Source organism: Pan paniscus, chromosome 10 (assembly GCF_029289425.2).
Source record: "Pan paniscus chromosome 10, NHGRI_mPanPan1-v2.0_pri, whole genome shotgun sequence".
Taxonomy (NCBI): Eukaryota; Metazoa; Chordata; class Mammalia; order Primates; family Hominidae; genus Pan; species Pan paniscus.
The window spans coordinates 88,881,662-88,909,237 of NC_073259.2; the positions used below are offsets into that span (position 1 = coordinate 88,881,662).

General features: G+C 35.2%; 1 protein-coding gene across 1 annotated transcript in view; it reads right to left on the bottom strand.

Annotated features, from left to right (window-relative positions):
* Positions 1-27,576, bottom strand: part of LIN7A (lin-7 homolog A, crumbs cell polarity complex component) — a 147,655-nt gene that overhangs the window by 41,129 nt on the left and 78,950 nt on the right. Inside the window, exons 3-4 of the mRNA XM_003811659.6 lie at positions 14,725-14,796; positions 12,207-12,416 (exon numbers count right to left, since the gene is read on the bottom strand). Coding sequence (XP_003811707.1) covers positions 12,207-12,416; positions 14,725-14,796 — 282 coding nt within the window. The remainder of the gene's footprint in view (positions 1-12,206; positions 12,417-14,724; positions 14,797-27,576) is intronic.

Below are 27,576 nucleotides of genomic sequence, written 5' to 3' on the forward strand. Positions count from 1 at the left end.
TGTCCTGGTTGATCTTCCACCTCCAGCTTTTCCTCCATGCCTTCACACACCCTATGCCCACATGTTGGCAATTGCCAGAATAACCTATAAAAATTCATGTCATTTTGGCAATTTCCTACCACTTTCAAATGTTAAGTCCAGGCTTCTTGTGATGGCTTATGGTGTCTTCCATGACGTGGCTCAAGCCCATCCCTTCAACCCTACTCTTTAGCTACAAATATGTTGTTTCTTATATGTTTCTGTAGATGTTGTCCCTCTGTCTAGAATGCCCTCCATCAACCTATTCATTCTAACATTCCATAGATAACTACTATTTATCCTTTAAAATGCTTCTTATTATATACCATTTCCTCTACAAAGGCAGAAGTTGTTGTTTGCTTATTTTTAAATTCTGAATTATCGCTACACTGTCCACAGTACCAAATGGCAATAACCGGCTAGAATTGTAATAGGGCATTTCTCCTCTAGATTGCCATCTTTCCCTCTTGATTATCTCTGCTCACTTATCTAATCTCCTTCTGGACCCTAAAATAGTCAAATTTAACCACTCCTACTTCCTGGATAGCCTTTTGCAAAACCAAATCTAGTACAATGTCATGTTCCCTTGACTTTCAGAGGTAGAAGCTCAGAGACTGCCCAGAATCCTCAACTCTTCTGATGTCACATTTTACTTGATTTTTAAGTATGTAAGGACTACCGCATATATAGTGATTAGTTCAGAATGAAAAATCTATGTTGAAATGGTAGTGCTGGGTGATAAGATAGGTTCAGGCTGATGCTAGATTAAATCTTATATACTACATATACAGATTTTGACTTCAGGATCTAAAGTCTTATGCTTTGGTTCTTATTCAAATTTATATTCTTAAAGCTTAAGATATGCTATATATTTACACAGTTGTTGGTGATAATAGGCACCTCTGTAAATAGAAAACATGACTTCTCTTGAGAAGTGATTTGGTGTCACTGAAGGGCAAGGTCAATAATTTACATTTCAGAGTAAGGTTGGCTGTGATAAAATTAGCAACTAATGATTTTGTATCTATGAGAGTAGAGAAAGAAACCCAAGTAGGAAAGGCCTATGATCAAATGTGATTCATTTGCAAATTTATTGAAACAGCCCATACCTCCTCGCTGAACTTAGAAAGATGTAGTTCTAATACCACAGTTGCTGATACTCATTTCCCATATCTGAGACTCAGCAACCAACATTTGAGTTAAAGTTTGGTTATCTCACATGAACCTGTCAGCAATCACATGTGGTTTGTGACATGTCATCTGATTGCCATATGTATCAGTGTCTTCTGTTTTTGAGAATATAATTAAAAACAGAACAAGATATAAATCCATTATGGAAAATTATATAAACCCTTAGACTTACACTTGGCTTGCATTTCACTAGGTATACTCATGTAGCTGTGGCATATTAACATTCCAACCTTGCTTTAGGCTAGTGCCAACAGTCTGTAGACCAGCATAAATAAGTTAGAAGAATGTTCCTCCCAAGTTAGGCTTAAATTGAATCATTGGCTTTTCACTAATGTTTAAAGCAATCACTGGTAATTGGGCTTGGTGAGTTCCACAAAATATAAATGATGCTTTTTTGGACCAGCACAGGATTTCAAGACAAATATTCTATTCATTTGAGATAAACCACACATTTCTCAGCTAGAACAGAAGAAGGATCATTACTTGGTTTACATATTCTGTTTTTGTAAATTAAGGAAAAATGTTGCAATAGGAAACATGGAGAGATGCATCTGGAAGTTTGGTGAAAGGCTGTTTAATAATAATATACAGCAACAATGCTGTGTAATTGTGGAAGCATAAGTCTTATCTTTTAATGCTGTATTCATCATTTCTCTTTTTTATCCTAATTACTATTAGGAAAGGTAGACAGGACAGGTGTTGTTACATCAGTCCTGCAGATATAAAGACACCAAAAATTCCAATGACTTGCCCATAATCAACCCACCAATGACAAGGATCCAATTGCCTCTGAAATTAGAGTATTTAATGGGGGACTTTTATTGTCTCTTGAAGATAAACAAAAAGCAGAGGAGATGACTTAAACTGGGTGGAGAGTCTAACTCTATAGGGAGATAAAATTATAAGAAAGAAAAGACTATTATCTGATTTAAAAGAAAAAATTTATAGTTACTGGGTATTTAAAAGGTATCCAGCATAATGCCAGACACTCTTACATACTTTCTCTTATTTAATCTTTGGATTAAACCTGTGAGAAAGATATTGCTATTTTTGCTTTACGTATGACAAAATAGAGTCTCAAAGAGTAAATAAACATATTATGGTTAGAATAACCTTAACTCCTGAGAAACCATAAGAACTTGAATTTGAATGAGTCCCTTTTGAAATGTTGAAAATATCAATTTACAATAAAGTAAAAGTTTGTAATTTTTCATTAAATATGATGACAGAAAAAAAGGGAAAATTGCTCTTAAGTTGTTATCATATGCAATATCCTAGTCAAGTGATTTAAGGATATAGAAAGAAAATTTCAATACAAAAAATAATAATAAGCTAACAGAAAAAAAAAGTAGAATACATTTCATTTCGTAATGAACAGCCTCAGGATGTATTAGAGACTCTTGGCATATCATCAGATTTCAGAATGGATTTCAGATTCCTAATGCACTTAGAGTAAAATGAAAACTTTTGGGTACCAACCTGAAAACTCCATTGGTTGGCTCCCAATCAGTTCTTCAGCCTCATCTTATCCCACTATGTATACTTTAGTCACTTTGTTCTTTCAGCTGCTCCTACATGGCAAATCATGGACTTCCTTATCTCAAGACCTTCATACAAGCTCTTTCTTATGAAAACAGACTCTTCTCCTTAATCTCAGTTTAAATGTCACCCTTCAAAGAGGCCATTTCTAACACTATTAAAAGTAGCTCCTGGCATGGTGGCTCAACATCTGTAATCCCAGCACTTTGGAAGGCCAAGGCTGGTGGATTGCTCGAGCTCAGGAGTTTGAGACCAGTTTGGGCAACATAGTGAAAGCCTGTTTCTATCAAAAATACAAAAACTAGCTGGCATGGTGGCATGTGCCTGTGGTCCCAGCCACTCAGGAGGCTGAGGTGGGAGGATTGCTTAGTCTGGGAGGCAGAGTTTGCACTGAGCCAAGATCACGCCACTGCACTCCAGCCTGGGCCACAGAATGAGACCCTGTCTCAAAAAATAAATAAATAAATATGTATATATATATTTTAAAAGTAGCTTCTCTTGTTCCATTACATGGCTCCTTGTTTTCTTCTTTCCCCTCTGTAACACTTATCACAGTGTTTAATTATGAGGCCATGTTATATTCTGAAGTATTAATTCGTGTTCTTTGTGAATTTCCCCTCCCATTCTGCTTCCTTCAGCCCACACCTTAGGAGTAAAAAAGGACTGAAAAATATCTGAAGGTCTTTGCTGTGCAGCAGAATGTTTTGGCTGCATGTTTTCACGTACATTTTTTTTTTTTCTCATCAAAGACCAGGCAAGATGGGGGGCGGGGAAAGAAGGAAGAGGAGTCTGAATGGCTTTATTGACTGGATAGGCAGAAGTAGAAGGAGAAAAGTCTGAAAGTGAAAAGGGAAGAAACAACTTGCATTGTCAGAACTAGGAGTAGAGTGGAAAATATTCAGTGTGTGCTGTTTTGAGACTAGAAAACCATTGTGCCCATGCTCTGTGGACAACTGGTCCCATTCCATAGCTCTATACACTTGTAAGCACTCTAGATTTAGGATATTTACACATTGTAGAGGACTGGATAATTTCTCAAAGATATTAATATCAGGTCCTATTCCCCAGAACCTGTAAATATTACCTTTTATAGAAAAAAAAAAAAGGTCTTTTCAGATACAATTAGGTTAAGGATCTTGAGATGAGGCGATTACCCTGCATTATCTCAGTGGGCCCTAAGAACTCACAAGTATCCTCATAGAGGGAGGTGGGAGATTTGGCGCAGAGAAGAAGGTAATAATGTTACCATGGAGATAGAGATTGGAATGAGGTGGCCACAAATCAAAGAATGCTGCAGTCACCAGAAGCTGAAGGGAGCAAGGAACAGATTCCCCAATAGCACCTCTAGAGGGAGCACAGCCCTGTTGATGCCTTGGTTTGGAGCTAGTGAAACTGATTTGGGATTTTTGGCTTCCAGGGCTGTGAGATAATACATTTCTGTTGTTTAAAAACCACCGTGTGTGGTAATTTGTTATAGCAGCCATAGGAAACTAATATACACATAATGGAGTTAAAAAATCCTGTTACTGTGACCAGTGTGAACCTGAACAAAATCATTGGGAGCATTTCCCTTAGGCTGGGATAACTGATGGATATGTTACATTTATATGTATGTATTTATCATCATCATCATCCTCATCATCATCATCATAATGTTCTTACTCTCTACCAGATTATAACCCTTTTTTTTTTTGTTTACCACTCCATATCCAAGACTTAGCTCAGTAGCTGGCACATAATAATTTCTCTACAAATAATTGTTGAATGAAAGAAAAGCATTGCTAAAATAACAGTACAAATAGAAGGAAAACACAAACAATAAATGGTAAAAATAACTATGAGAAAGACTGCACCAGTAACTAAACTGAATAGTCAAATACCCATTACCAGCAATCTAAATAGAGATTTAGGTCAGTCTGATCCCATGTGTGGGAATGCTTCCCTCATTTAGAGACTTGCCCTTTAGCACCAACTAACTGTGAGTGTGTTCTGGCACTGGTACACTATCAGCACAATCTCGTGTATGCTCAAAGCTCAAGTTGGTGTATGAAGGAATGAGAGACCTGGTGCCCATTCTTGCAGGCTGAAATCACAGGGTGGGAATGTAGTTGTTCTAACCTGTGAACTATAGTTACCTGTGCTATTGAGAGAGCATGATATTTCCCTGTTCTGCTTTTTAAATTAAAAGATCTCTTATTGTGAGCCAACTCAGAATGAAGGGGGGTAGAATACTGCCTGCTCAGTGTTGCAAAATATACCAGATCATGCTGCATTGTTTGTGCTCTTCTGAAAGTGACTGGGATAAAACAACATAAATGTACTTCTCTTGGCTTCTTCATAAATGTGAGTGAAGTGTCACATGATGTCATGCCGAGAATAAAAATTTTCAGCACTTAGAACTGAAATTTCAGCTTGCACTCCTATTTAATTATAACCTAAACAGTCCCCCACTCAGCTTCTGAGAAAGGTAAAGCATCTGCTAACGACTTCTAGGAATAGAGAGATTGTGAGAATAGCTTTACTTGAGGTCTCTTAGCTGGAATTAAGCTGGGGATCTGTGTGCCAGGCCTATAGGGGAACTGAAGACTGAGCTTCTGTCTTTCCCCTCTTCATGCAAGCACCTGCTCCCCTCTAAGGGCCAAGTGGCTTTAGAGAGTGCTTGTGGACCAGGGCTGTTCAGTTAGCCGGGAATGCAAAGTGCCTGGTGCAAACTGGAATAATGCAGATATGGAACAATTCAAACACATTCAAACCAAACTCTTCACACATCTGCAGTGGTGAATTAGAGTACTGAGCCATTTGAATCAGAGTAAATTCCTTTTCAAAACCTTACTATCTTTAGAAGTGGTTTTTAACTTTTTAAAGGTCAAAGTCTCTTATGAGTAGTTAAGAAAAACAACTGATCTCTCTCCACCAAAAATTTACTTATGCAAACCCATAAAGGCTAAGAAAACTTGATCTTTTCTACATTGTACATGAAAGTACTAATTTATTAATGGCTAAGATATTTATTTACCTTAAATTATGATTAATAAGGCTAGACTGCCTGAGTTAGAATCTCCAGTTCTGCCATTCAGTAGCTGTAGGAGATTGGGCAAGTTGCTTGATCTCTCTCTTCCTCAGTTTCTTCATTTGTAAAATGGGACTGATAATAATAACACCTACCACTGAGGATCATTACGGGTAAATAATGAATTCATTATGTAAAGTGCTTACAGCAGCGTCTGGCATTCAACAAATATATATAGAGCTTTGACCAAATACAGGGACTGTTCTAAGAATTGGGATAAGGCAATGAATACAAATTACTGCCATCATCGGAACATGCATTTTATTGTGGAACTTAAATCTTGCAGTGTAGTTCATAGCAATTAAAAAAACTTTTTGTTTATGTTTTCTCTTTGTTCCGACACAGATAAATAAGATCTTAATACAGATTTCCCCTCTGGGATGCTGTAGCTTCACAGAGCTCGAATCTACAGTTCTAATTTTTATTTCATCTTCATCCCACACCTGACAGCCATTCTGCATAAGTAATTTGGGCTGTGAGTACTTACTTTCAACTTGATATAGGTATTTATAAAATGTAAAAAAAGCCGATGGCAGGAAAACAATTTATTCTGTCCCATCCCTAAACTTTTATTCACTCATCTGTTATGCTTAAAAATCAATTAGCAATCTGTATACACTGTATAGACAATTTTATTTAGTTTTAACTGTAAAGCTAGGTAAATTCAGCTGCAATTTCCCACCAATGGTGCTCTAAGACAATGTTTGCATTTCAGAAGCAAATGAGGGCTTCTTTTCAGTATGCCATATTTTTTTTAAGTCCTCATGCTTATATTTTATCTTTCTATCCTTTTCTTTCCTGTTCCTCACCTGCCTCTCTCCCATCAGTACCAGTAGAATATCACCTTTTGGACTTTCTTGCTTTATAAAAATAAATAAATAATTATAGATTTAAGAGAAGTTGAAAAGTAATGTACAGGGACATCACATGCATCCTTTACCCAGCTTTCCCCAATATTAACATCTTACAAAATCATATTAAACCAGCGAATTGGAACTGGTACAATTCAGAGAGCTGACTCAGATTTCAGCGGGATTTGTTTTTAACATAACCAGTTATTACATTTGGTAAGCATCAGTTATGATTGCAGTAAAGGTTGAAATCCACTTTCTCACCTGCGTGCACGTGTGCACGTGTGTATTTGGATGTGAGTTCATGTGTGCTTTTGTGTGTATCCATTGGGTTGTGTGTGTGACAGAGGGACAGAGAGAGAGAGGGAGGAAACACTCCTGGCCCTACTCTTTCATGAGACTGTGTTTCTGAGGAACAAATGAGAGAACATAATGTAAATACTGTTAAAAAAAAACTATAAAATACTAAATAAATAAAACATATATTGTGTTAGATTTCTCATCTTTCCATTCAGAAAAAAATGTCTTATGAATAGGGTACACAGAGCATAGGTAGAGCCTACTCATCTGCCTCAGAGTGTAAGGCAGCATGTGTGTGTTGGTCAGGGGAGGGTTATATGGTACTCTCAGCAAAATCCCATTGGAAGACATAGAATCACATAGTTACAGACTTAGAAGGGACTTTGGGGCCAACCATTCCAACTCTGTACATGGTACTCATATTTTGAAATACTCTGATCAGGTGGTCTCCTAATCTCTGATTAAAACTTCAAATGATGAGCAAATTCTGCCTTATGATTTAGTCACTCTCCATTTAGAGAGCTTTAAGTGTTTAAAAGCTCTTTATTATAATAAGATGACTACCCCATGACTTTTACACACTGGTCTTGGTTCTGCCATCTGGTGCCCCATACAATGGATGATAGCTGAAGACAGTCATCATTCCCCTAAATATTCTCTTCTCCACTATAAACAATTCAAGTCATTCTTTAACATGTTCCTCATATACAAGGTTGCTCTTCTCTGGGTGAGCTTATTTTTCTTTGCAAGGATGGAATGAGCACAATAGGGTGTGAGCTTAAGCCCAGGAGGCAGAGGTTGCAGTGAGCTGAGATCATACCACTGCACTCCAGCCTGGGCGACAGAGTGAGAACATGAGAAAGAAAGAAAGAAAAAAGAAAAGAAAAGAAAGAGGGAGGGAGGGAAGGAAGGAAGGAAGGAGGGAAAGAAAGTACGAACAGCACCCTCAAGAGCTGGACCAATCTCTTTCTGTGTTCTATACAAGATATTTATATCAGAGCCCCTACAATCACATTATGCTTTGTCCCCCTCCCTCAACTTGCTTTATATTCCTCTTGAAATCAACATTAAAATTCCCCAAAATTTTTTTCCCCAGGCTTTGATATTTAGTTGTTCCTCCCTGATTCTGCATATATGTAGCTAGTTTTTTTGGGCACAGGAGCAGGACTTCATGAAGATTCTTATTAAAATAGGCCTATTGTACCATTCTATTGAGACTTTTTATATCCTGACTCTATCACTAAGTATATTTACGGTTGCCGCTGGCTCCACATTGGCTGCAACCCTTATAAATAGTCCTTGAGTTCTCTCTTAAAATTGCGGAGAAAACACTTGAGCATAAAAGGGTGAAAAGGAGATCATTAGAAAGCTATAAATTCTTACTGTAACATTTTGACCTCCTATTAATGTTAAATTTTAATTCAGCATTCAGTTGTAAGGTTTCACTGAGGATTGATATAAGAAGTAGCCATACACCAAAGGCCTCTGTATTTTCTATGGAATTGTATTAGGCAGTTCAATGTCTCATTTGTAACATTCCCATGGGAAATTTCTCTTGGTGCCTAGGGATAGAAAAAATTTTCTGTCCCAATGATTGCTGAGCTGACATGAGTTTCCATCTGTTTTTGACTTCTAAGAAGCTAGGAGGAAAAAATCAATTGTTCAATTACTGTATTTTGTCTTTATTTTTATTTATTGATTCCCCCCCCTTTCCATCACACTTTATAACCTAACATTCCATGTTAATAGTTCTGTGTGTGTATATATATATTTCTGTCCTATTTAAAAAGTAAAGAAATTATTCCATGGACATTTAAACATCTGAAAAGACATCTGATGTGTTGTCCTGCTTATCTTTGATTGTTTGTCTAGTTTTATATTTTGCCTGCATTTAGAAAAAGGATATGTCATGGATCTGCCTAAATATATATATAATCTAAAGTTCAGAGAACTTATACTAAAGTAGTTAAGGTTTGTTTTAGCCCTCCAAAGCACTTCCTTTCATAATTTCTCAGTTTAGAATGGCATGTTCTGAAAATCTTCCATATTTAATCTCCTGAAATGGTACCTTATTTAAAGCCAAAAATATAAATCATTCAATCATTTGCTAATCTTTTCTTTTTTGGCCTTTCCATTACAGAATTTTTTTTCATTAAATATTGTTACCTGCCTAGAATTATTTACACTGATAAAACCTCTGGGCTCAGTGTTTGTTAGAAGCCCAGAGTTCTAGAATTGGATTAACTATTATTTGTGTGACTATGAACAAGTCACTGGGTCATGAAGTCTCTTATTTACAGAAAACTGCTTTTTGATGAACACCTGGTCAATATTAGGCATTGTTAAAGAGCACATAACTTACTTTTAAACAGTTTAAAATAGGTAGTTTATAATATATAGTTTGACTATATGAATGTGTAATACTTTAACCTTCAACTTTAGGAGCTTAATAAACCAGTCTAAGGTAGTTAGCCAGCATTATATTGGAAAGGTAATACTCTAGAGGTGGCTACTATATGAGTAGCTGTTTCACCTACTTCAATGAAAAAATGATGCTTTACTTATTAGCAAGAATATGTCAGAAATGGATTTTCTTTGGTGAAATTAGTAGCCCATTAACTAGCAAAATAAATGTTATAAATGGAACTTAATTGGTAAAATGAGAGGTTTAAATATATGTGGGATATTACAATCTTGGAGACATTCCTCACCTTTGCATGAAGAGGATATAAAAATCTTAGGGAGGCCCATGGCCTATACCATAGGATTAATGACCAAAGTTTGATCACTAAACTACCCTATTTTCAGCTGTCAATCTAATAGGATTTCTGATTGTCTGATGCTGAATATAAGGGTAACAAAGTTGTCTCATCTGCCTCACGTGAACCTTTTTCTAAGGTTATGATTAGAACACCTAAATGGACAGAGACCTGGGGTTGTATCAAATTTATGGAAGGGGTTGTGAGTCGAACACTGCCTTCTTGCTAATTAACGTTTGCTAACATATGCTTATATATGTAGCAGAGTTTGCCATAAGACTTACTTTTAACCTAACTAGCAAAAGCAGTACCACTGGGAGGTTGTTAATCCTCACCAACCTCAACCTTCACCAGTAGCCACATTTACCTGTCAAAGGTTTGTATGACCAAATTAACACAGGATAGCTCTCAACAAACATTTTGCCTCGTTTTATTCTTCATCAGAGCCCTTCAAATTAGTTACTATTCCCTTTTTTCAGATAAGGGGATTAAAGTTTAGGGGATACTAATCCATAATCATATGAATATTGAGTGGTAGAACCTTATGTGTTTGATTCCAGATAAGGTAACTGCCACCTCCCAGGTATATCAAAACATCATTGCAAGGAATGGGTAAGTAATTATGAAATGCGTACAGTGTGTTCCCTGCAAATGTTTATGCTAAACAAAGTCTGTTTAGCTCCCTTATAAGAAAGTTCAAAGTCAACCACGTATTAAATTTATTATATATATATATATTCTTACTTTACACAATTATAATTACTGTTAATATACTTTGAATTTTTTTAAACTTTTCATACTGTTCTTAAATCTATACCTTATTTGATTTATATAATATATTCAGAGAAATTGCAAGTTCATACTCTGGGGCATAAGCCTCTACGTGACACAATTGTGTGACCTAGCTCTAGAGTCCTCTACCAGAAAGTTAGACTCTGAAATTATCACTTGAAACATGCTTTGAAAAAGTCACAGTTATCTAAAGGTCAATAAAAAGCTTATCTCAAAACATTATTACATAGAAAAAAGTAAATAGTAATTGGAATGCTGAAGTTATATAAAATATTAATGGGTTGAGAATTTTGACATACATTAGAGGACAGCAGAGTTGAAGGAATAGTTTTGGGTTCTATGAAACTACTAGTCAGTCTAAAAATAAGAAACATGAATAAAATTCAAGATATGAATACAGAAGAATTTCATTCCACAGTTACCAATAAAATATCATGTTCCAATTACATTTGATTTTGGATATTGTGTCCCAAGCATAAATCAATCTGGCCACAAATAACTGAAATTGAGTTTATATATTAAAATCCTTAAGTTCTTAGAAAAAAGATCTTAGGTTAATCGAAAGGTAACATTGATAAGTTTCTGTTTATATTTCTGAAATGTATGCTTTTAGGTAATTTATGTCTAATATAAGTGGATGTTATAGGGAGAAAATGTTTGTTTCATAGGAAACAATTTCTTTAGCAACTCCTTATTACAAGTGGAAGTGGTGGCATCCAGAGAATATAAGTTATGAGAAAATGTATATTCATACTTTTACTTTAAAATGTTACATATTTTAATTTACTCTAATTTCATTTAAAAACGAAAGCATATATTATGAATAGGTAATTTAATCAAACTCTTTTTTGGAGGAAGGCTAATATGTTTTTATTATACTATAGCTGTAGATCTGGCTTCAAGAATTTTGAGGCTGGGCGCGATGGTTCACGCCTGTAATCCCAGCACTTTGGGAGGCCGAGGCGGGCGGATCACGAGATCAGGAGATTGATACCATCCTGGCTAACACGGTGAAACGTCGTCTCTACTAAAAATACAAAAATTAACCGGGCTTGCTGGCGGGCGCCTGTAGTCCCAGCTACTTGGGAGGCTGAGGCAGGAGAATGGTGCGAACCTGGGAGGCGGAGCTTGCAGTGAGCTGAGATGGCGCCACTGCACTCCAGCCTAGGGGACAGTGTGAGATTCCATCTCAAAAAAAAAAAAAAAAAAAAAAGAATTTTGAGTGCATTAGCCTTTTCATATGTGTTATTATTATATAAACATTAAAATTACCCTTCCTCTGTAATTAAAATGAAAAACCCACACACATTACAAAGTAAGGAGCTATATCTTTATTCTTAAAATGTATGTATTTGCTTATAGTAACTTAGGATAAAAAGTATCTTGAAATTACTGTATTCTTGTAAATGTTACTTGGAGTATTATGGGAAGAAAGTTAGCTAGTTGGATTAATTTCCTGGGATGTTTTTTCAACTCACTGATATTTATCATAACTGAACATAATGATATGAGACATAAAAATTAGATCGCAGCTTTTATAGGTTTAATATCCATCAATGCTTAGAAAGCTGGTTAGACATAAAATGAATATTTGTTCTAGGATTTCAACCTTGACTTCAGTAATAGCAGGGGGCAAACAAAAGAATGTGCTTAAGGAGAAAATCTCTGGTTATTTTATAAACATACCACTCCGTTCACTGATAGCAGCTGGTCTCCTCTTTTGAGGCCTCCGTGTCTTTCAGCCACCCCTCCAGGAATTATGCGAGAGATATAAATGGGGGAATTTTGCTCCTTTCCTCCCATCACATTAAAACCAAGGCCTTCATCAGTCTTTGGCAGTTCAACTACTCGAGGGTGGGAGTGGCCTTCACTAGCTGCAAAAGCTGCAACTGTTGCCTGAAAAAAAAAAAAGATGGTCTTTTGGTAATAAAATGAGGGAAATAAAGGCTAATCATATGCTTTGCAGTGGGTAGCTCAGGCAACTTCTCATATTTTTATAGTATTCTCCTGTGAAAGAAAGAACACAAAAAGCAGAGGACTTTTTTCATTTAGATGCCATCTAGGATTTCTTTCTTTGGTAAAGTCCCACTCATCTATTTCCAGCTTCCTAGGGCTTATCTGGTATGACAGAATTTTCCTGTCTTCATAAAAATCCTTTCCAGTTACCTTGGTTAGCTGCAATTCTTCCTATTCCTGGAGTCCAAATAACTTTGTTATATGTACTATCTGCTATTATAATTATTTTATACATGTGTTGACTATGAGCACCTTAAGAGCAGAGATGGCGTCTTGCACTCTTTTGTATGACACAGAGTCTAATCTGGTGCTTGCACATAAAAGTTCATAAGTATTTTTTTAATAAATTGAAGAGCACTTGTATGTATACATACTTTTGAATACATACGTAATCTTGCTATTGCCAACCCAAAAGCTTAGCAAATTTAACTTTTTTAAAAAATTAAGGATGCCTTAAAGAGAATGAAAACTAAAATAAAATAATAGATTCAAACAGATTATTGTTAGCTTATACCAATATTCCATATTATTATTCCATACTGAGAAATCTTATCTGGAACAGGATTTTTCTTCCTATATTATACATTAATATTTCAATTATTATAACAAAATAGGCAATATGAAGTCAATGATTTTATACCTAGATATACAAAACATCATTTAATATGGACATAATTTGTTTTAAAATTCATGTACTGATTTCATTAAATGAGTTCAAGAAAACAACTTACCATTAGTTCCCACTAACCCCATAGAAATAAAATAACAGCACTTAGGTAGTTTCTATCAAGAAATGATTCTGTGCCTGCTTATTTTTCACTTTTATTAATTCACCTTGATCACAGTTGATTAGATGCCTGCTATAAAGTGACTTACTCAACACTGTGAAAATATTTATTCCCAACGACTGTACCTTCTTTTCCACACACAGCATTATCACATCAATTTAGCATTATGCTACTGTCTGCATTTAGTGAAAGGTAGTGAATGACATGAAAACAATGGCTTGTTTTTAGCTACATGCATTTGCTCATGCAAACCTCGTTGTCATGCATAGATTTTAATGGCTGACATGGATGCAATGCAGACAGCCCAGAAACAACCAGAAAATACTGTGCTATTGCAACATTATGCTGCTATCCTGCTGTTCTACATGAATAAGAAATGAGAATGGTAAAACACTACACAATTCACTTTCCCCTTAATTAAACCACGTAGGGATCATTTTTCTGTGTGTGTTCCACTTCAGTACAAGCAAAGCATGACATAATGATAATAACACCCTCTTTTTTTCCCTGAGTTTAAACAAAACAAAACAAAACAAAAAAACCTTACAAATCTACAGTGTTCAGTTACAGAGTAAAAACTAAAAAATCAAGAGAGAAACTAAACAAGCGTTGATGTAACACAAAATAATTAAATGGAAAATTCTACTCATTTTCAATGGTTATTTCTTATACATTATTAGAAAAATAAAGTATTTTTAAAAGCAAGTCATGTTTCTATTATAACATTTGTGTGTTTGTAAAAGAAGAGCTGCATCAGTGATTTTAGTTTAAAATTGGTATTTCCTAATGGCCTATTTTCCTGATAATTTCCTGATCTTATCGGTATAACATTTCCATTAGTAGGGTCTCTACAGTCTCTGGATTTGAGTCTTTAAAGGGCAGATGTGGTCACTACTGCAAAAGGTGACAGGCGTTTTCTATAAGGTCTATGCCACATCCTTTCAGCAAGTTACCCACTGCTCAGCTGAATACACAGAAGTATCCTAGATCAGTGGGTGTCAGGTGAATTCTTTTCCTGTCTATTTGAAATCAAATCTTTAGACCGGTGCAAATAAATCTTCATGCACTGAATATGACACAGGTTCTTTCGGATCAGAAGAATGTGTCTGAAAATCATATAGTATTTCACACAATGAACCAGTAGATTTGCTTGTGCCAAATGGACATTAAGTGAGTTTAATGAAATCATTCTCCTTTCTTAAGCTACAGAAGCAGCAGAAACGTTCAATTTTCCATTAGGATTTTTACCTGAGAAGTAGTACTGGTTCTAGACTCTGGGCTGCCACTGATGTCTAAATTCTCTTACAGTGTACACACGAGAATACCTGAAACACACACGCGCACAATCAATTACTAGATAACTGGGGTCAAGTATATTTTTAAAGTTACTCAAGCCTTACCTTTGCTGTTGCCCTCGCACGGAATTCGGGACAGCCATTAACAGTTATCGTTTCATGCATATATTGATACACCTAAAATGTTCACATAAAAAGAAGAATGTGTAAGAACATGAAGAATAATAATTCTTTTATTGCAGAAAGAAAATTATATTTTCACTGTAGGAAAAAAATTCTTTATTGCAAAATAACATAGGTCTGATGTTTGGGAATGTACCTGATAGCACTCCTTAAACAGCAGATATTATTACTCATTGTGATTTTAGATACAATTACAGAAATCATTAAAATGTAGTAGAAAAAAATTGTTTCTTATAAACTTCCAGGGATGGGATTATAAAATCTTTGTATCTATGGTAAAATAAATAGCTTAATCTTAAACTAAAGTACAGAAAAAAAAAAACTTAAAGGATGCCTTGAGGAAGATGTTTGGAAAAAAGTAACAAGGTTAAATGTGTTGGACTATATGTTCATTTTGGATTTAAATAGTATACGTAAAAATTTATTGCATAATGCATAGCAATAAAAGTCCATTTGGTACTAGGCTAGAGTATTTTTGGGGAGTGATCCATTAGCTATTTCAGTAAAAAAGGAAAGGGAAAAACGGCAATCGAAGGTTGAAAGGTTTTTTTCTTCCTTTATATTAATCTTATTTTACATGCTTAACTCAAAAATTAAATAAGTGAATCCAACATTTGATTAATTCACCCATTCAACAACTATTTGTTGAGTGTCTGGGACTAATCTCTTCCCTACATTTTTGACTGGCTCATAATTTCTCAAATACATTTGGTTGAATCTCCACTAACGCTGACTCATCTTTCCCAGGTGACATGGTTAGAAGGAAATTGACAAAGTAGTCTGTACTAAAAAGGCAACAGTGGAATTCAGAATCTAACTTTTAGCTCTGAATCTCCACTTAACAATTATGAGGTGTTCAATTTCTATGGGAAATCTGAATGGAGACAGGAACAAGTTTCCAGAAGATCATTTATGGAATCTGAGATATGTTACTGCAAATTCTCCAGGTTACCTGAACAGCTGCTAAACGTACTTCCAGATTATTTCCTTGGAAATGCATTATTTTGTTTCATAGAGACAGCCTTTCCAAAAATAAATTATACTATTTGCTCTAATAGCCCATTTCAGAGGAGGATTTTCCCTGCCCTGCTTCTCTTGTAATAAACTCTCTCAAATCTGACCCTTCATTCCACCCTAGCTCATTATCTCTTGCTGCAAGCATTGCATTAGTGACTTAATTGGGTCTCCCTGCCATCAAACAATATACACTTTGGTGATCATCAAGTACCTACCTGACCATGTCCCTGCTGTGCTCTTGGCTGTCTGCTGCCCTTACTGCAAAGGTGATAAGGGCAAATACCTACAGGAGTCAAGCCACAGATAATAATGCCGAACTCAGCCTTCTCTCTAGTTTTATTTTCCTGTTTTCTTTTCTCCACCCCCACCATTCCTCAAACATATTGAACTCTCCAAGTTACCTAGGTCTCTGCACATGCCGTTTACTCTGCTAGGAATGCCCTTCCACCTGGCAGATTCTTATTCATCCAAATTTGATATGATGATAAAAGGTCAAATTCAAATATTGTCTCCTCTATTAAATGTTTTCTGCCTCCCTCAAGCAAAGTGAGTCTCTCCACAGTTCCTGGTCATCTGAATTTGTTTGAAGTTATTTTGGTTAACATTGCCAGGGAAAGTGACTTTGCCTGCATCCAAGGATGTTTATGAAGACAATCATTTAGCAAATAATTGGAATATTGTCATCAATTGAATAAAACAAAAGGTGATTTTGTAAGTGCTGGAGATAAATACCTGTACCTAATAAATATCACAAATTAAGAATAATTAGCCTTAAGACCCCAAATTGATTTTGAATTAGAAAGTGGGATATTCAAGGAGCAATACTGTGTAGTAGATAATTTCACAGACTCTGAAGATGGCTTGGAAGCAAACCGTAGCTGTACCATTTAATTGTATGATGTTTGTCAGTCACTTGATTTCTCTGATCCTCAATTTCCTCATTTTAAAAATGTGCCTTAAAATAGTAAGTAACTTCTAGGTCTGTTATGAGGATTAAATAAGATAAGAACAGTCTGCCATGTTTAGTATGTTTCCAAAAGTTAGCTATCATTGTTATGCTGTTGCTGGCATTTGATGTTTCTCATCTTATTTGACCATGGATCTTTTGGGGAAAATCTCCTAAGATGAGCAGTTCATGAACACTGTTTACATAGAATTGATCAAGGGCTGTAGTTATCAACTGGGGACAATGTTGCCCTTCAGGAGACATTTGGCAATGTCTGGAGGCATTTTTGGCTGTCATAAATGGGATGCTACTGCATCTAGCATGTGGTGGCCAGGGATGCTGCTAAATTCCTACAATGCACAGTGAAGCCTCACAGAACAAAGAATTATCTGCCAAAATATCAATAGGGCTGAGATTGAGAAATCCTGATCTAAGGAATTAAGCTATACCTTTTCTTCTTACATGCAATGATTGGTAAGCTGTAAAAACAGACTTGGATAGCACTGAGTAAAGGCTCTTGTAAAACATTCAATAAATATTTGTTGGAGTAAATTACCATAATTCTGGTATATATTTAATGAGAAATCACCATGGGCCAAATGTAATGCTAACCATTTTATATCCATGAGCTCGGTTAATTATCCTAACTTCTTATTTAGGCACTCTACACACAAAGACACTGAGTCACAGAGGTAGGAACATACCGATGACCACACAGCTAATTTGTTGCAGATTTGGTACAGCAACTCATCTCTATCTCCCTTCAAAATCTTTCCTCTTTCAACCATATCAGACTTTCTTATATTAAAATAGCATCAGATCATTACTATTTTGGCAGTATCAGTGTGAACAAAAACTTGCAGGTGTTATGAGCATTTCTTTATATTTTGAATAAAGGAATCTAGGTTTTATACAGTGGCTACCATTAAACAAGTGAGGGCTGCAAATATACAATGCAACAATTCTGAAACCAATAAATTCATTAGTCCAGAGTGAAATATCATTTTAATCTTCCTTATGATTATAATATATGAAGATTTAGTGGAATGAATCCAATATAATTGCTAGTCTTTTTTTTTTTTTGTCTACAAAACACAATAGATTCTGATTAGCTGGTTTTCAAAAGTGAGCTGAAGAGGACATGATCTGGTTGTAGAGTCAGGTCAAATCCTGGAGATATTAATTCTATTTCTATTAGCTGTGTCACCTTATGAACTTCCTTAGCCTCTCATTTCCTAAGGCGCAAAATATATCCATGCCTATCTTACTTTTCAAGGACAATTTTTAAAGTATTTGTAAAAATCTGAAGCAAGTTTTCATGGAAAGCCAAAGTATTTTACCAGATACCCTGAGAGAGTTCTTAAAGGGAAAATAGAAAATAGTTGTATGTGCTTTAATGAGGGGCTTATACGTGGGGCTTACAGACTCCTGAATTATTTGGGTCCCAGAATGTATGACAAACTTCAGCTACAGCATTTGTAAGTACATTTCATTGGTAAAATGGGTTTAGTTCCTAGTGTAAGTCAAATAATTCATAGAAACTCATAGGGGTTTTACCTTATATCTCAGTATTATTAATTTCCTAACCTTGAATAAATTGCACAGATTCAATAGCATTTTGCATGTTTAGAACTTATTCCAAGCTACTGAAAATTGAAAAAGATTAACTTAAAAAAGCAACAAAATTATAGTGAGTTGGTTCAGAAAGTTCATTTATTCATTTGTTCAGCTAACATTTATTTAGGAGCAATTCTAGTCAATGTATTAGGCATCTGGGCTAAATTATGAAAATAAAAAATAATGGTTGTTTTTAATTAATGTTTGAAACAAAATTTTCACTATAGAAGGGCTGTTTTCAGTTTTTTAAGTGAAAAATTTCCATTTTATTTTTCTTTATATTTAAATGAAAATAGTATACTTTTTCTGGATGGAAATTTTATCCCTGAGAGAATAACAAGTATAAATGAAGTACAAGCTTCACTTTAATTTATTTACCAAGTTTACATACACAGGTCATGCAAACATTATCACAATATAAACTTTACATTGCATAGTTCCTCTTGATCTTGAAAACCCTAATTGGTACAGAAAGCTAGGTAAGGGATGACAAACCTTTATTGTGAGTTTCTCATTCTGGATCTCTTTTCTACATGACTTCAAGTAACCTACTATCTGTGTACCTTAGTTGTCTATTATGTAAAAGCCTATATTCAAAGAGGCAATCAAAGAAGATAAAGTATGTGACTTCATAAACCATAACCCATTATTCTTATTATGCTTTTATTCTAATAGCTGCTATTATTTCTATTATTACTATTATATATATATATATATACACAAGATGCAATTGGAAAAGTGCCTTTAGAATTTAGTTGCTTAGCCAGCAGCAAGTTTGAAAAAACTTTGAATTTAAAGCTAGATTTTGATTGTTCTCTCTTCTACTTTTATAGTAGAGGTTTATTGCCTTTTGTATTTTGATGTTATTTAAAACTTTCTGCTGAGGCAGACACTAGACAGACTCATCTCACACAATCCCCAGTTTCAATCCCCTTCTCCCAGTATTGTCTGACCATATGACCCAGTTCTGTCCAATGACAATTCAATCGGAAGCAGGTGAGAAGCTGCTGGGAAAGCATTGCTCTCGTGGTGCAAGTGCTGTCTTTTCCCTGTCTTCTACTTCTTGTCTTGTGTGTGGATATTATCAGCTGTAGTGGCAACCTTCAACTTCACAGAGAAGGACCAAGGAAGTGTACAGATGTCAGTTCTGATTACATGGAACTTCTAAGTGCATGCAAAACACCTGCCTATCTCTGAATTTGTTATAACGAAGAAAAGCATTCTTGTTTAAGCCACTACAGCTGGACTTTCTGCTACTTTCAGCCAAAAAAGTTCCTGATTGCTATATTCCTCAAGTAAATGTTATATAGAACTATGCTATCTTTAGGGTCTCTTTTCTTCTGTTCCTTCCAATTCTGAAACTTATAATTTTGTCCATCAGAAATTAGTGCAAATTTGTTAATATGAGGGCCTACAAACCAAAAAGATAGCCTAAAATAATAGTTAAAAAAAAAAAGAAACTCTTTGAAAAACACTGTTAAAAAAATGAAAAGACAAGCCAACTGGCAGAAAATGTTTGCAAAACATATATCTGATAAAGGCTTCATATCCAGAATCTATAAAGAACTGTCAAAAGCCAAAAAGTAAACAACACAGTTAAAAATGGGTTAAGTATTTGAACAGGTACATTATCATGGAAGATATATGGGTAGCAAATATGAAAAGATACTCAACATCATTAGTCACTTGGGAAAATTCAAATTGAAACCATACTTAGATACACCTACACACTTATTAGAATGTGTAGGTTAAAAAAAAACATACTGACGATATCTAGTGTAGGTGAGAATGTTGGAGAACTAGAATTCTTTTTCTTTTTTTGAGACGGAGTCTCACTCTGTCACCCAGGCTGGAATGCAGTGGCACTATCTCGTCTCACTGTAATCTCTGCCTCCCAGATTCAAGCGATTCTGCTGCCTCAGCCTCCTGAGTAGCTTACAGCCGTCCACCACCACGCCCAGCTAATTTTTTTGTATTTTTAATAGAGACGGGGTTTCACTATATTGTTCAGGCTGGTCTCGAACTCCTGACCTCAAGTGATCCGACGGCCTCGGCTTCCCAAAGTTCTGGGATTACAGGCATGAGCCACTGTGCCCTGCTGAAGAACTAGAAATCTTGAACATTGCTAGTGGAAATACAAAATGGTACAGCCATTTGAGAAAACAGAGTAACAGTTTCCTGCAAGATTTAATGTAAGATCCACTCATCTGCTTCTAGCTATTTATCCAAGATAAAGAAAAAGTTATATTCATACAAAAACAATATGGAAATACTTATAGCAACTTTATTCATAATTGGCACAAACTGGAAACAACCCAAATAGCCTTCAGGTGTGAATGAATAATTAACTGGTGGTATAGCCATACAATGGACTACTTGGCATTAAAAAGGAACAACTGGCTGGGCACAGTGGCTCACATCTGTAATCTCAGCACCTTGGGAGCCTGAGGCAGGAGGATCACTTGAGCGCAGGTATTCTAGACAAGACTTGGCAGCATAGTGAGACCCCATCTCTACAAAATTTATTCAGAAAGGAACAACTACTCATATATACAGCAGTGTAGATGAATCTGAAATGCATGTTGCTAAGCAAAAAAAAAAAAAAAAAAAAAAGGCCAGACGTTATAATGATCTTATGTGACACTTTGAAAAAGACAAAACAATACGGATAGAAAGCAGATCAAAGGCTGCCAGAGGCTAAGGGTGGGGACCAACAGATTAGACCAAGTATGATGAAATTTTTGGGAATGTTGGAACTGTTCTATATATTCATAATCATGTAATGATTACATGATTGTATGTGATTATTACAGCTCTTAGAACAACACACTAAAAGGTAGAACTATTACTGTCTAAATTATACTTCGAAAGACTGACTTTTTAAAAAGCAAAAAATATTTTTTAAGACATAGGAAAGCAGAAAATATTTTAAAGAGACGAAAATATTCAGAAACTTAATCATGATTTCAGAAGCTAAAAGTAAGGGTTTGAAACATAAAGACATATATATCTAAGAATATATTTCATATAATAATAACATGACATTCATCCTCATTCCACAAAGTTTATCAGCATGGAAAACAGTAGATATATTTAATGGATAAGAACATCTCTTTAAAACATAGGATGCTCCAGAGATTTTGTAGTGCCTCGTTATAGATGGGTTGGCTACTAAAATGTCAATAGAATTACAATTAGCATCATATAAACCCCTCTCTATCAATGACTGGAGAAAAAAAAAGTAAATGCTTCAACAACAAAGTGACATTAGACCAAGTTATCTCAAGAGGGAAAAAAGTGAAAAGACATATAATAGGTATTATCAGAGCAAATGAAAGGACACATGGGAAAATGATGAGGTCTAAATCTCAGCACATTATAGTGTGCATTAAGCCTTGTTAAGTGTATGGCTTTTCTTAAAAAGGAAGTAAGAATGGTTTTTTAATAAGAAAAACTGTAAAAATTAAGATTAATATCTATACCTATTTACACTTTTTAAATGGATTTCTTGATTTTTCTGATTGGGAAACTCAGATAAGAGTTGAATAAAGAAAAATTATTTGATGTGGTATCTGACTTTAAAATATTTTAAAATCTTCATTACATTAAAAATAAAAATTTAGCTCCCCACACTCTTTTACAATTATAGGCCACCTGGGTAGTTGGACAACATTCATAATATTAAGCCATAATGTATTTATCATAATATAATAATACTGCAGGCTTCTTGAAAGAAGATTTTAGGCCAAGGGAGGTATCTAAAATAAATTTGGGGATCATTTGAGGCTCTAAGTTTAATTGCATTCAGTGGAATGGAGTCCATGCCTGCAAAATTAAGTGCCCTGATGTAAATGTACATACTGTACTTGATATGACTAGAATAAAATAGAAATAGAACTTAAGTCACCAACAATTTGGTCTGCTTGTTTTAGGAAGTTTTGTGAAAATAACTGATTCATCTACTAAGGAAGAGATGTTTTAAAAAATCTATTTATTGTCTTTTATCCTTTCATTTTGAAAACCTGGCAGCCACATATAAATTTTATATATTTTAAGCTATAGCTATCCATATAGCTTTCATATATCTTTTCTATATGCTTTTGTAACTGTGGAAAATATTGTTTAAAACTGTAGTGTTAGAATTCCTATAAACTAAAAAATTTAGGTTATGGAATTCGCTGCCTGCGGCCAGCCATTTTTTGCAAAAAAAGAAAAAAGAAAAATTAAATGGCAATCGTACAGACTGTATACAAGTCATGTCTACTACAGTAAGATCATCAAGGCTCAAATCGACCCAGTGAAAATCCAAGAAGGATAGAATTTCCAGAGTACTATCTTTCTACATTTCTCTGCAGCCATCAACTTCGATGAAAACATGTCACCCGTCGGACAAGAAAAAATACTGACAGGTATAAAGAAGCAAAGGACAACATCTTTGTTAGGTCGAAATGAGTTATAAAAGAGGGCTCCACCATTAAAGCAGATATTTGGTAGTATTACTGGTAAAATAAATGTGGCAAATTGGTTTTACCAGTTGACAAACTCTAGGAATAGGTCAAGGTCTTGGAGAGGAAGCATTCCTCCTAGGTTCAGTGGGAACTGTGCCATGTGACATACTCTTTATGTCCTCAAACAAGGACGAAAAACAAATGAACTCTCCAGTTTTTAGTCACAAAGGACATACAAGACCTTCGTGTAGGCTATTAGCTCCATTACTTTCATTGGTATTTTAAACCATGCTGATGCAGTGTAAAGTGCCTTTGGCTACAAAGTGCTTCCTTTCAGCACTGAAGAAGAAACTTCAGTTAACACTCATTAATATATCACTATTGTCTTCAAGAAACAAAATCAGCCTACCTCTAGAGCCTACTACTTCAGTCGTATCCTGACAAGATGTATCTGACAGCCAAGTTATTAATAGGATGGCAATACTTATAACTAAAAACAAAACAAAACAAAACAAAAACTCCACTGAATTTGACGATTGAAAACAAATGTGATGCAAACGTGATACTTTGGGATTAAAAACTTCCTGCCCATTGGCACACAATTTAGCCTCTGCACACCTGTTTATTAGTTGCCCCAATATCCTTATGGAAGGAAGATCTGCCCGTGTGGTTGATCAGCATGCAGGAACTGTACAAGGTCATGGCTTTACTAGTGGTATTGATAGTGTCTCTCAAAGGTTGGCTCTGTGAGATACACCTTCTTCTCTTTCTGCATCCATGTCACAAGAACTTAGGTGGGGGTACCTGCTTGCAGCCGACATAGCTAGTCTTCTCATTTTATATTCCACCTTCTAGGCCAAGCCAGATATCTTAGATTCAGAGTGGAGTAAAACAGATAGTTTACTTAGGCATCTGGGCCCAGTCTTCATTTTCCAATCTATATTTTATCAGAAAAAGCATCACTAGAGAAGATCTTGGTGCTTTCCATGCTGATAGCAAAGTGGTACTTTGTTTCCCATTTGGTTATGGCCCTTGTATCTGGCTTCCTTTGGTAGTAATCCCTGAGAAGGAAGGACAGAATGTGGAAGAGGATTTGAGCACTACTGGGCGCCTGGATAGAATACCATCTTAATAGCACTGAAACCTCATGTTTACTTCTTACAGCCCACAAGCATATTTCTGAGCTCAACTACATGACTCAGACATTTTGCTTCAATGTGATACATGCCATTTATGATTTGCTTTAAAGGACATTAACTAGACTGCAGATATAGAAAAGTCAAATTGAAATTATTCATAATTTATGACCAATCTCATGTCTTAAAGCCAATTTCTGTGAAAATGGTTTTACCAGATTGAAGAAAAATGTAGTCTCAAGTTGCAAGTCATCTCCAATGCTCAGATTAGATGAAGATGAGAAGGATTTTGGACACAGTGATGGCCTTAAATATCTAACCATCTGCCTAGCCAATTTACAAAGAAACTGGGCCTTTTTCTGAAATGATGTTTATAGATTAAGTTTAACGAGAAGGACACATGAGAAACGTCTCCAGCACTCTACCTCTTAAATGATGAGTAAAGGATGGGGAGACCCTCTAGGATGGTATTCTAGAAACACTTAACAGAGATGATTAAATGTCTCCTTGTGCCTGACAGTAAATGGCACATCCTTTTATTTGATTCTGGCTTTGTGGGAGCTCAGTAGGGAGGCATCAGGACTATAGGTACATAATATAGCACAGTCTTCAAAAGTGTCTACCAATTTTCAAATGTCCAGAAGCTATTTATATCACTTGTTTTAGGTGAATTAAAATGACCATGCCACACACTTAATTTTCCAAAGTAAATAGAATATACTTTGCTCAAATTTATAGTTTCAGAACTAATTATTCTATTACATAAAAGCAGAATAATTAGTTGTGAAACTATAAAACTGAAGAATGACTATAATTTTAAAGCTATGCTATTAATCTTAATTTCCCTACTTATTTTTATAATTGGTTTATATTTCCTAGTGGCTCTTAACATATATAACTTTAATAAAGTAGTTCACATTAAATAACTTGTACAAATCATTTAATAACTTCAAGGAAAAAATGAGATCACAAATAACAGGGTGTTTCTACTCTACATGGCAGGTGGCCAAGCCACCAAGAAGAAATTTTTTTTTTTTTTTTTTAAGTTGTTCAAAAAAGAATTCCCTTAAGGCAGCTGTTCCCTGTCTTGTCCTTGTTACACAGTCAGAATCCTCTGTGACAGGAAATGCCTGAGCAAAATTTTGGGAAGATGTCATTTTCAATTAGCATAGCACCATTAAAAGTGACTGAATTATCTTTATTTGCTTATTTTCGGTAAAATTCAAACAAGGTTTGGGGCTTCAAATATGCCTTAATTTTCACTGTTTGGATTACGTTGATGTGAAATTTTATGAAGGATTGTGAAGTGCTTAGATATTGGCTCAGCAGACTTGAAATTTACTAGTGTACTTAAAAGTTTGCTATTGTGAATAATGCCGCAATAAACATACGTGTGCATGTGTCTTTATAGCAGCATGATTTATAGCCATTTGGGTATATACCCAGTAATGGGATGGCTGGGTCAAGTGGTATTTCTAGTTCTAGATCCCTGAGGAATCGCCACACTGACTTCCACAATGGTTGAACTAGTTTACAGTCCCACCAACAGTGTAAAAGTGTTCCTATTTCTCCATATCCTCTCCAGCACCTGTTGTTTCCTGACTTTTGATTAAGAAAATGTGGCACATATACACCATGGAATACTATGCAGCCATAAAAAATGATGAGTTCATATCCTTTGTAGGGACATGGATGAAATTGGAAACCATCATTCTCAGTAAACTATCGCAAGAACAAAAAACCAAACACCGCATATTCTCACTCATAGGTGGGAATTGAACAATGAGATCACATGGACACAGGAAGGGGAATACCATACTCTGGGGACTGTGGTGGGGAGGGGGGAGGGGGGAGGGATAGCATTGGGAGATATACCTAATGCTAGATGACGAGTTAGTGGGTGCAGCGCACCAGCATGGCACATGTATACGTATGTAACTAACCTGCACAATGTGCACATGTACCCTAAAACTTAAAGTATAATAAAAAAAAAAAAAAAAAAGAAAAAAGTTTGCAAGGGTTGTAAAGTAAGGTTTACTTTTTAAAATACGTCTTTATCAGGTGAATATATTATCTAGGAACAATTAGGGATACATTGTCATTGTCACAGGAGTCATATCAGCTAATCAAATGAATGCTGAGGAAAAAATTTAACTCAGTGAATAAGAGCCAACCTGATTATTCAGTTGATTGAATTAAAATTATTATAGCTAATAATAAGGTTGCCAGATGTAGCAATAAAAATATTGGATGCCGATTAAATTAGAATTTCAGATAAACAATGAACAAATTTCTAGCTTAAGTGTGTTCCATATAATATTTGACACACAGTTAATACTGCATCATAAATGAATTAAGGTTAAAAACAAGACTTATAGTTTGGGAGGTGAGAGATGTTAACAACAGTGAGTATAATTAGGGAGCAAACAATGTAATTTGATGATGGTAGGCTCAGGTTGCAAAAGGTAGAAGAGGTCCAGTTTGATGTCATGGTAAAAGATGTGGGTTAATAAGTTTGATTTCAGACAATGTTGTTTGAGTCATTTTGTGATCTCTAGAAGGAGATGTTCAGTAGACAGCTGAATATGCAGGTCTAAAGCTCAGAGGGAAAATGTACGCTATAAAATATAATTTGTGAGTTATTTCTTTGTCAGAAGAAGCTTTGTGTATACTTTACCCTCTAGGAGAGATTGAGAATGAGAAAATGAGAGAATTTTGAGGGGCTCCAACATCTATTTATGTCATTTATAAGCCCAGCCTTAATCATATTGAACCTATTGAGCCAAGACATCTTTTTAAAAAAATTAAATAACTCACATGTACTCCTTTTTAAATGGATTATATTTAGGGGAAAACGAATACAATAAAACCCCAAATTTTTAAGAAATGATTTTAAAGTAAAAGTAATTCCTACACGCTATAGAAAATATGTACAATATAGATACATATAAGCAAGAAATTAAAATGATTTATAATTCCATGCCAAAGGACAACCACTATTAACAATCTATCATACTTACTTTTAATCTGTTTATTAGTTTTTCAAATCAAGCCAATCATTACATACTTTTTATAATCTAATATTTTGTTTTCTTTATTTTTTACACTATTTGGAAATTATGACATGTGAGTACATATTAATGCTTATTCTACTTAAAGCTTCATATTAGTCCAATTTGGATGCATCATAATTCATTTAATCAATCCTCTAATGAGGTGTTTTTTTTTCTTACAATCTGTAGAGCAAGAAATAACCTTGAATATCTGTGTTTTGTAAGTGTGAGAACATCTCTTTATGATAAATTCACTGAAGTAGATTACTGAGTCAAAAGTATATGCATTTCCAGTGTTGATAGATATTGGTATATTGCCCCTTTGGTAGAGTTTTGGCAGCCCAGTGTGTGCCAATAATAATTATTGCATCTGTTACCGCACAGACTGCAAGAAGTTTAGAATCATGTTCAATACTGAAATAAAGCTTAGTATTTCAGAAAAATTGACATCAATGAAAGAATGGATGTGAGACAAGTCATTCAAATTGCAACACAAAATGTTGCCAAACTCATAGTCCGGATAGATGCCAACTACTCTGGCCTTTTCCTTTAGCAGA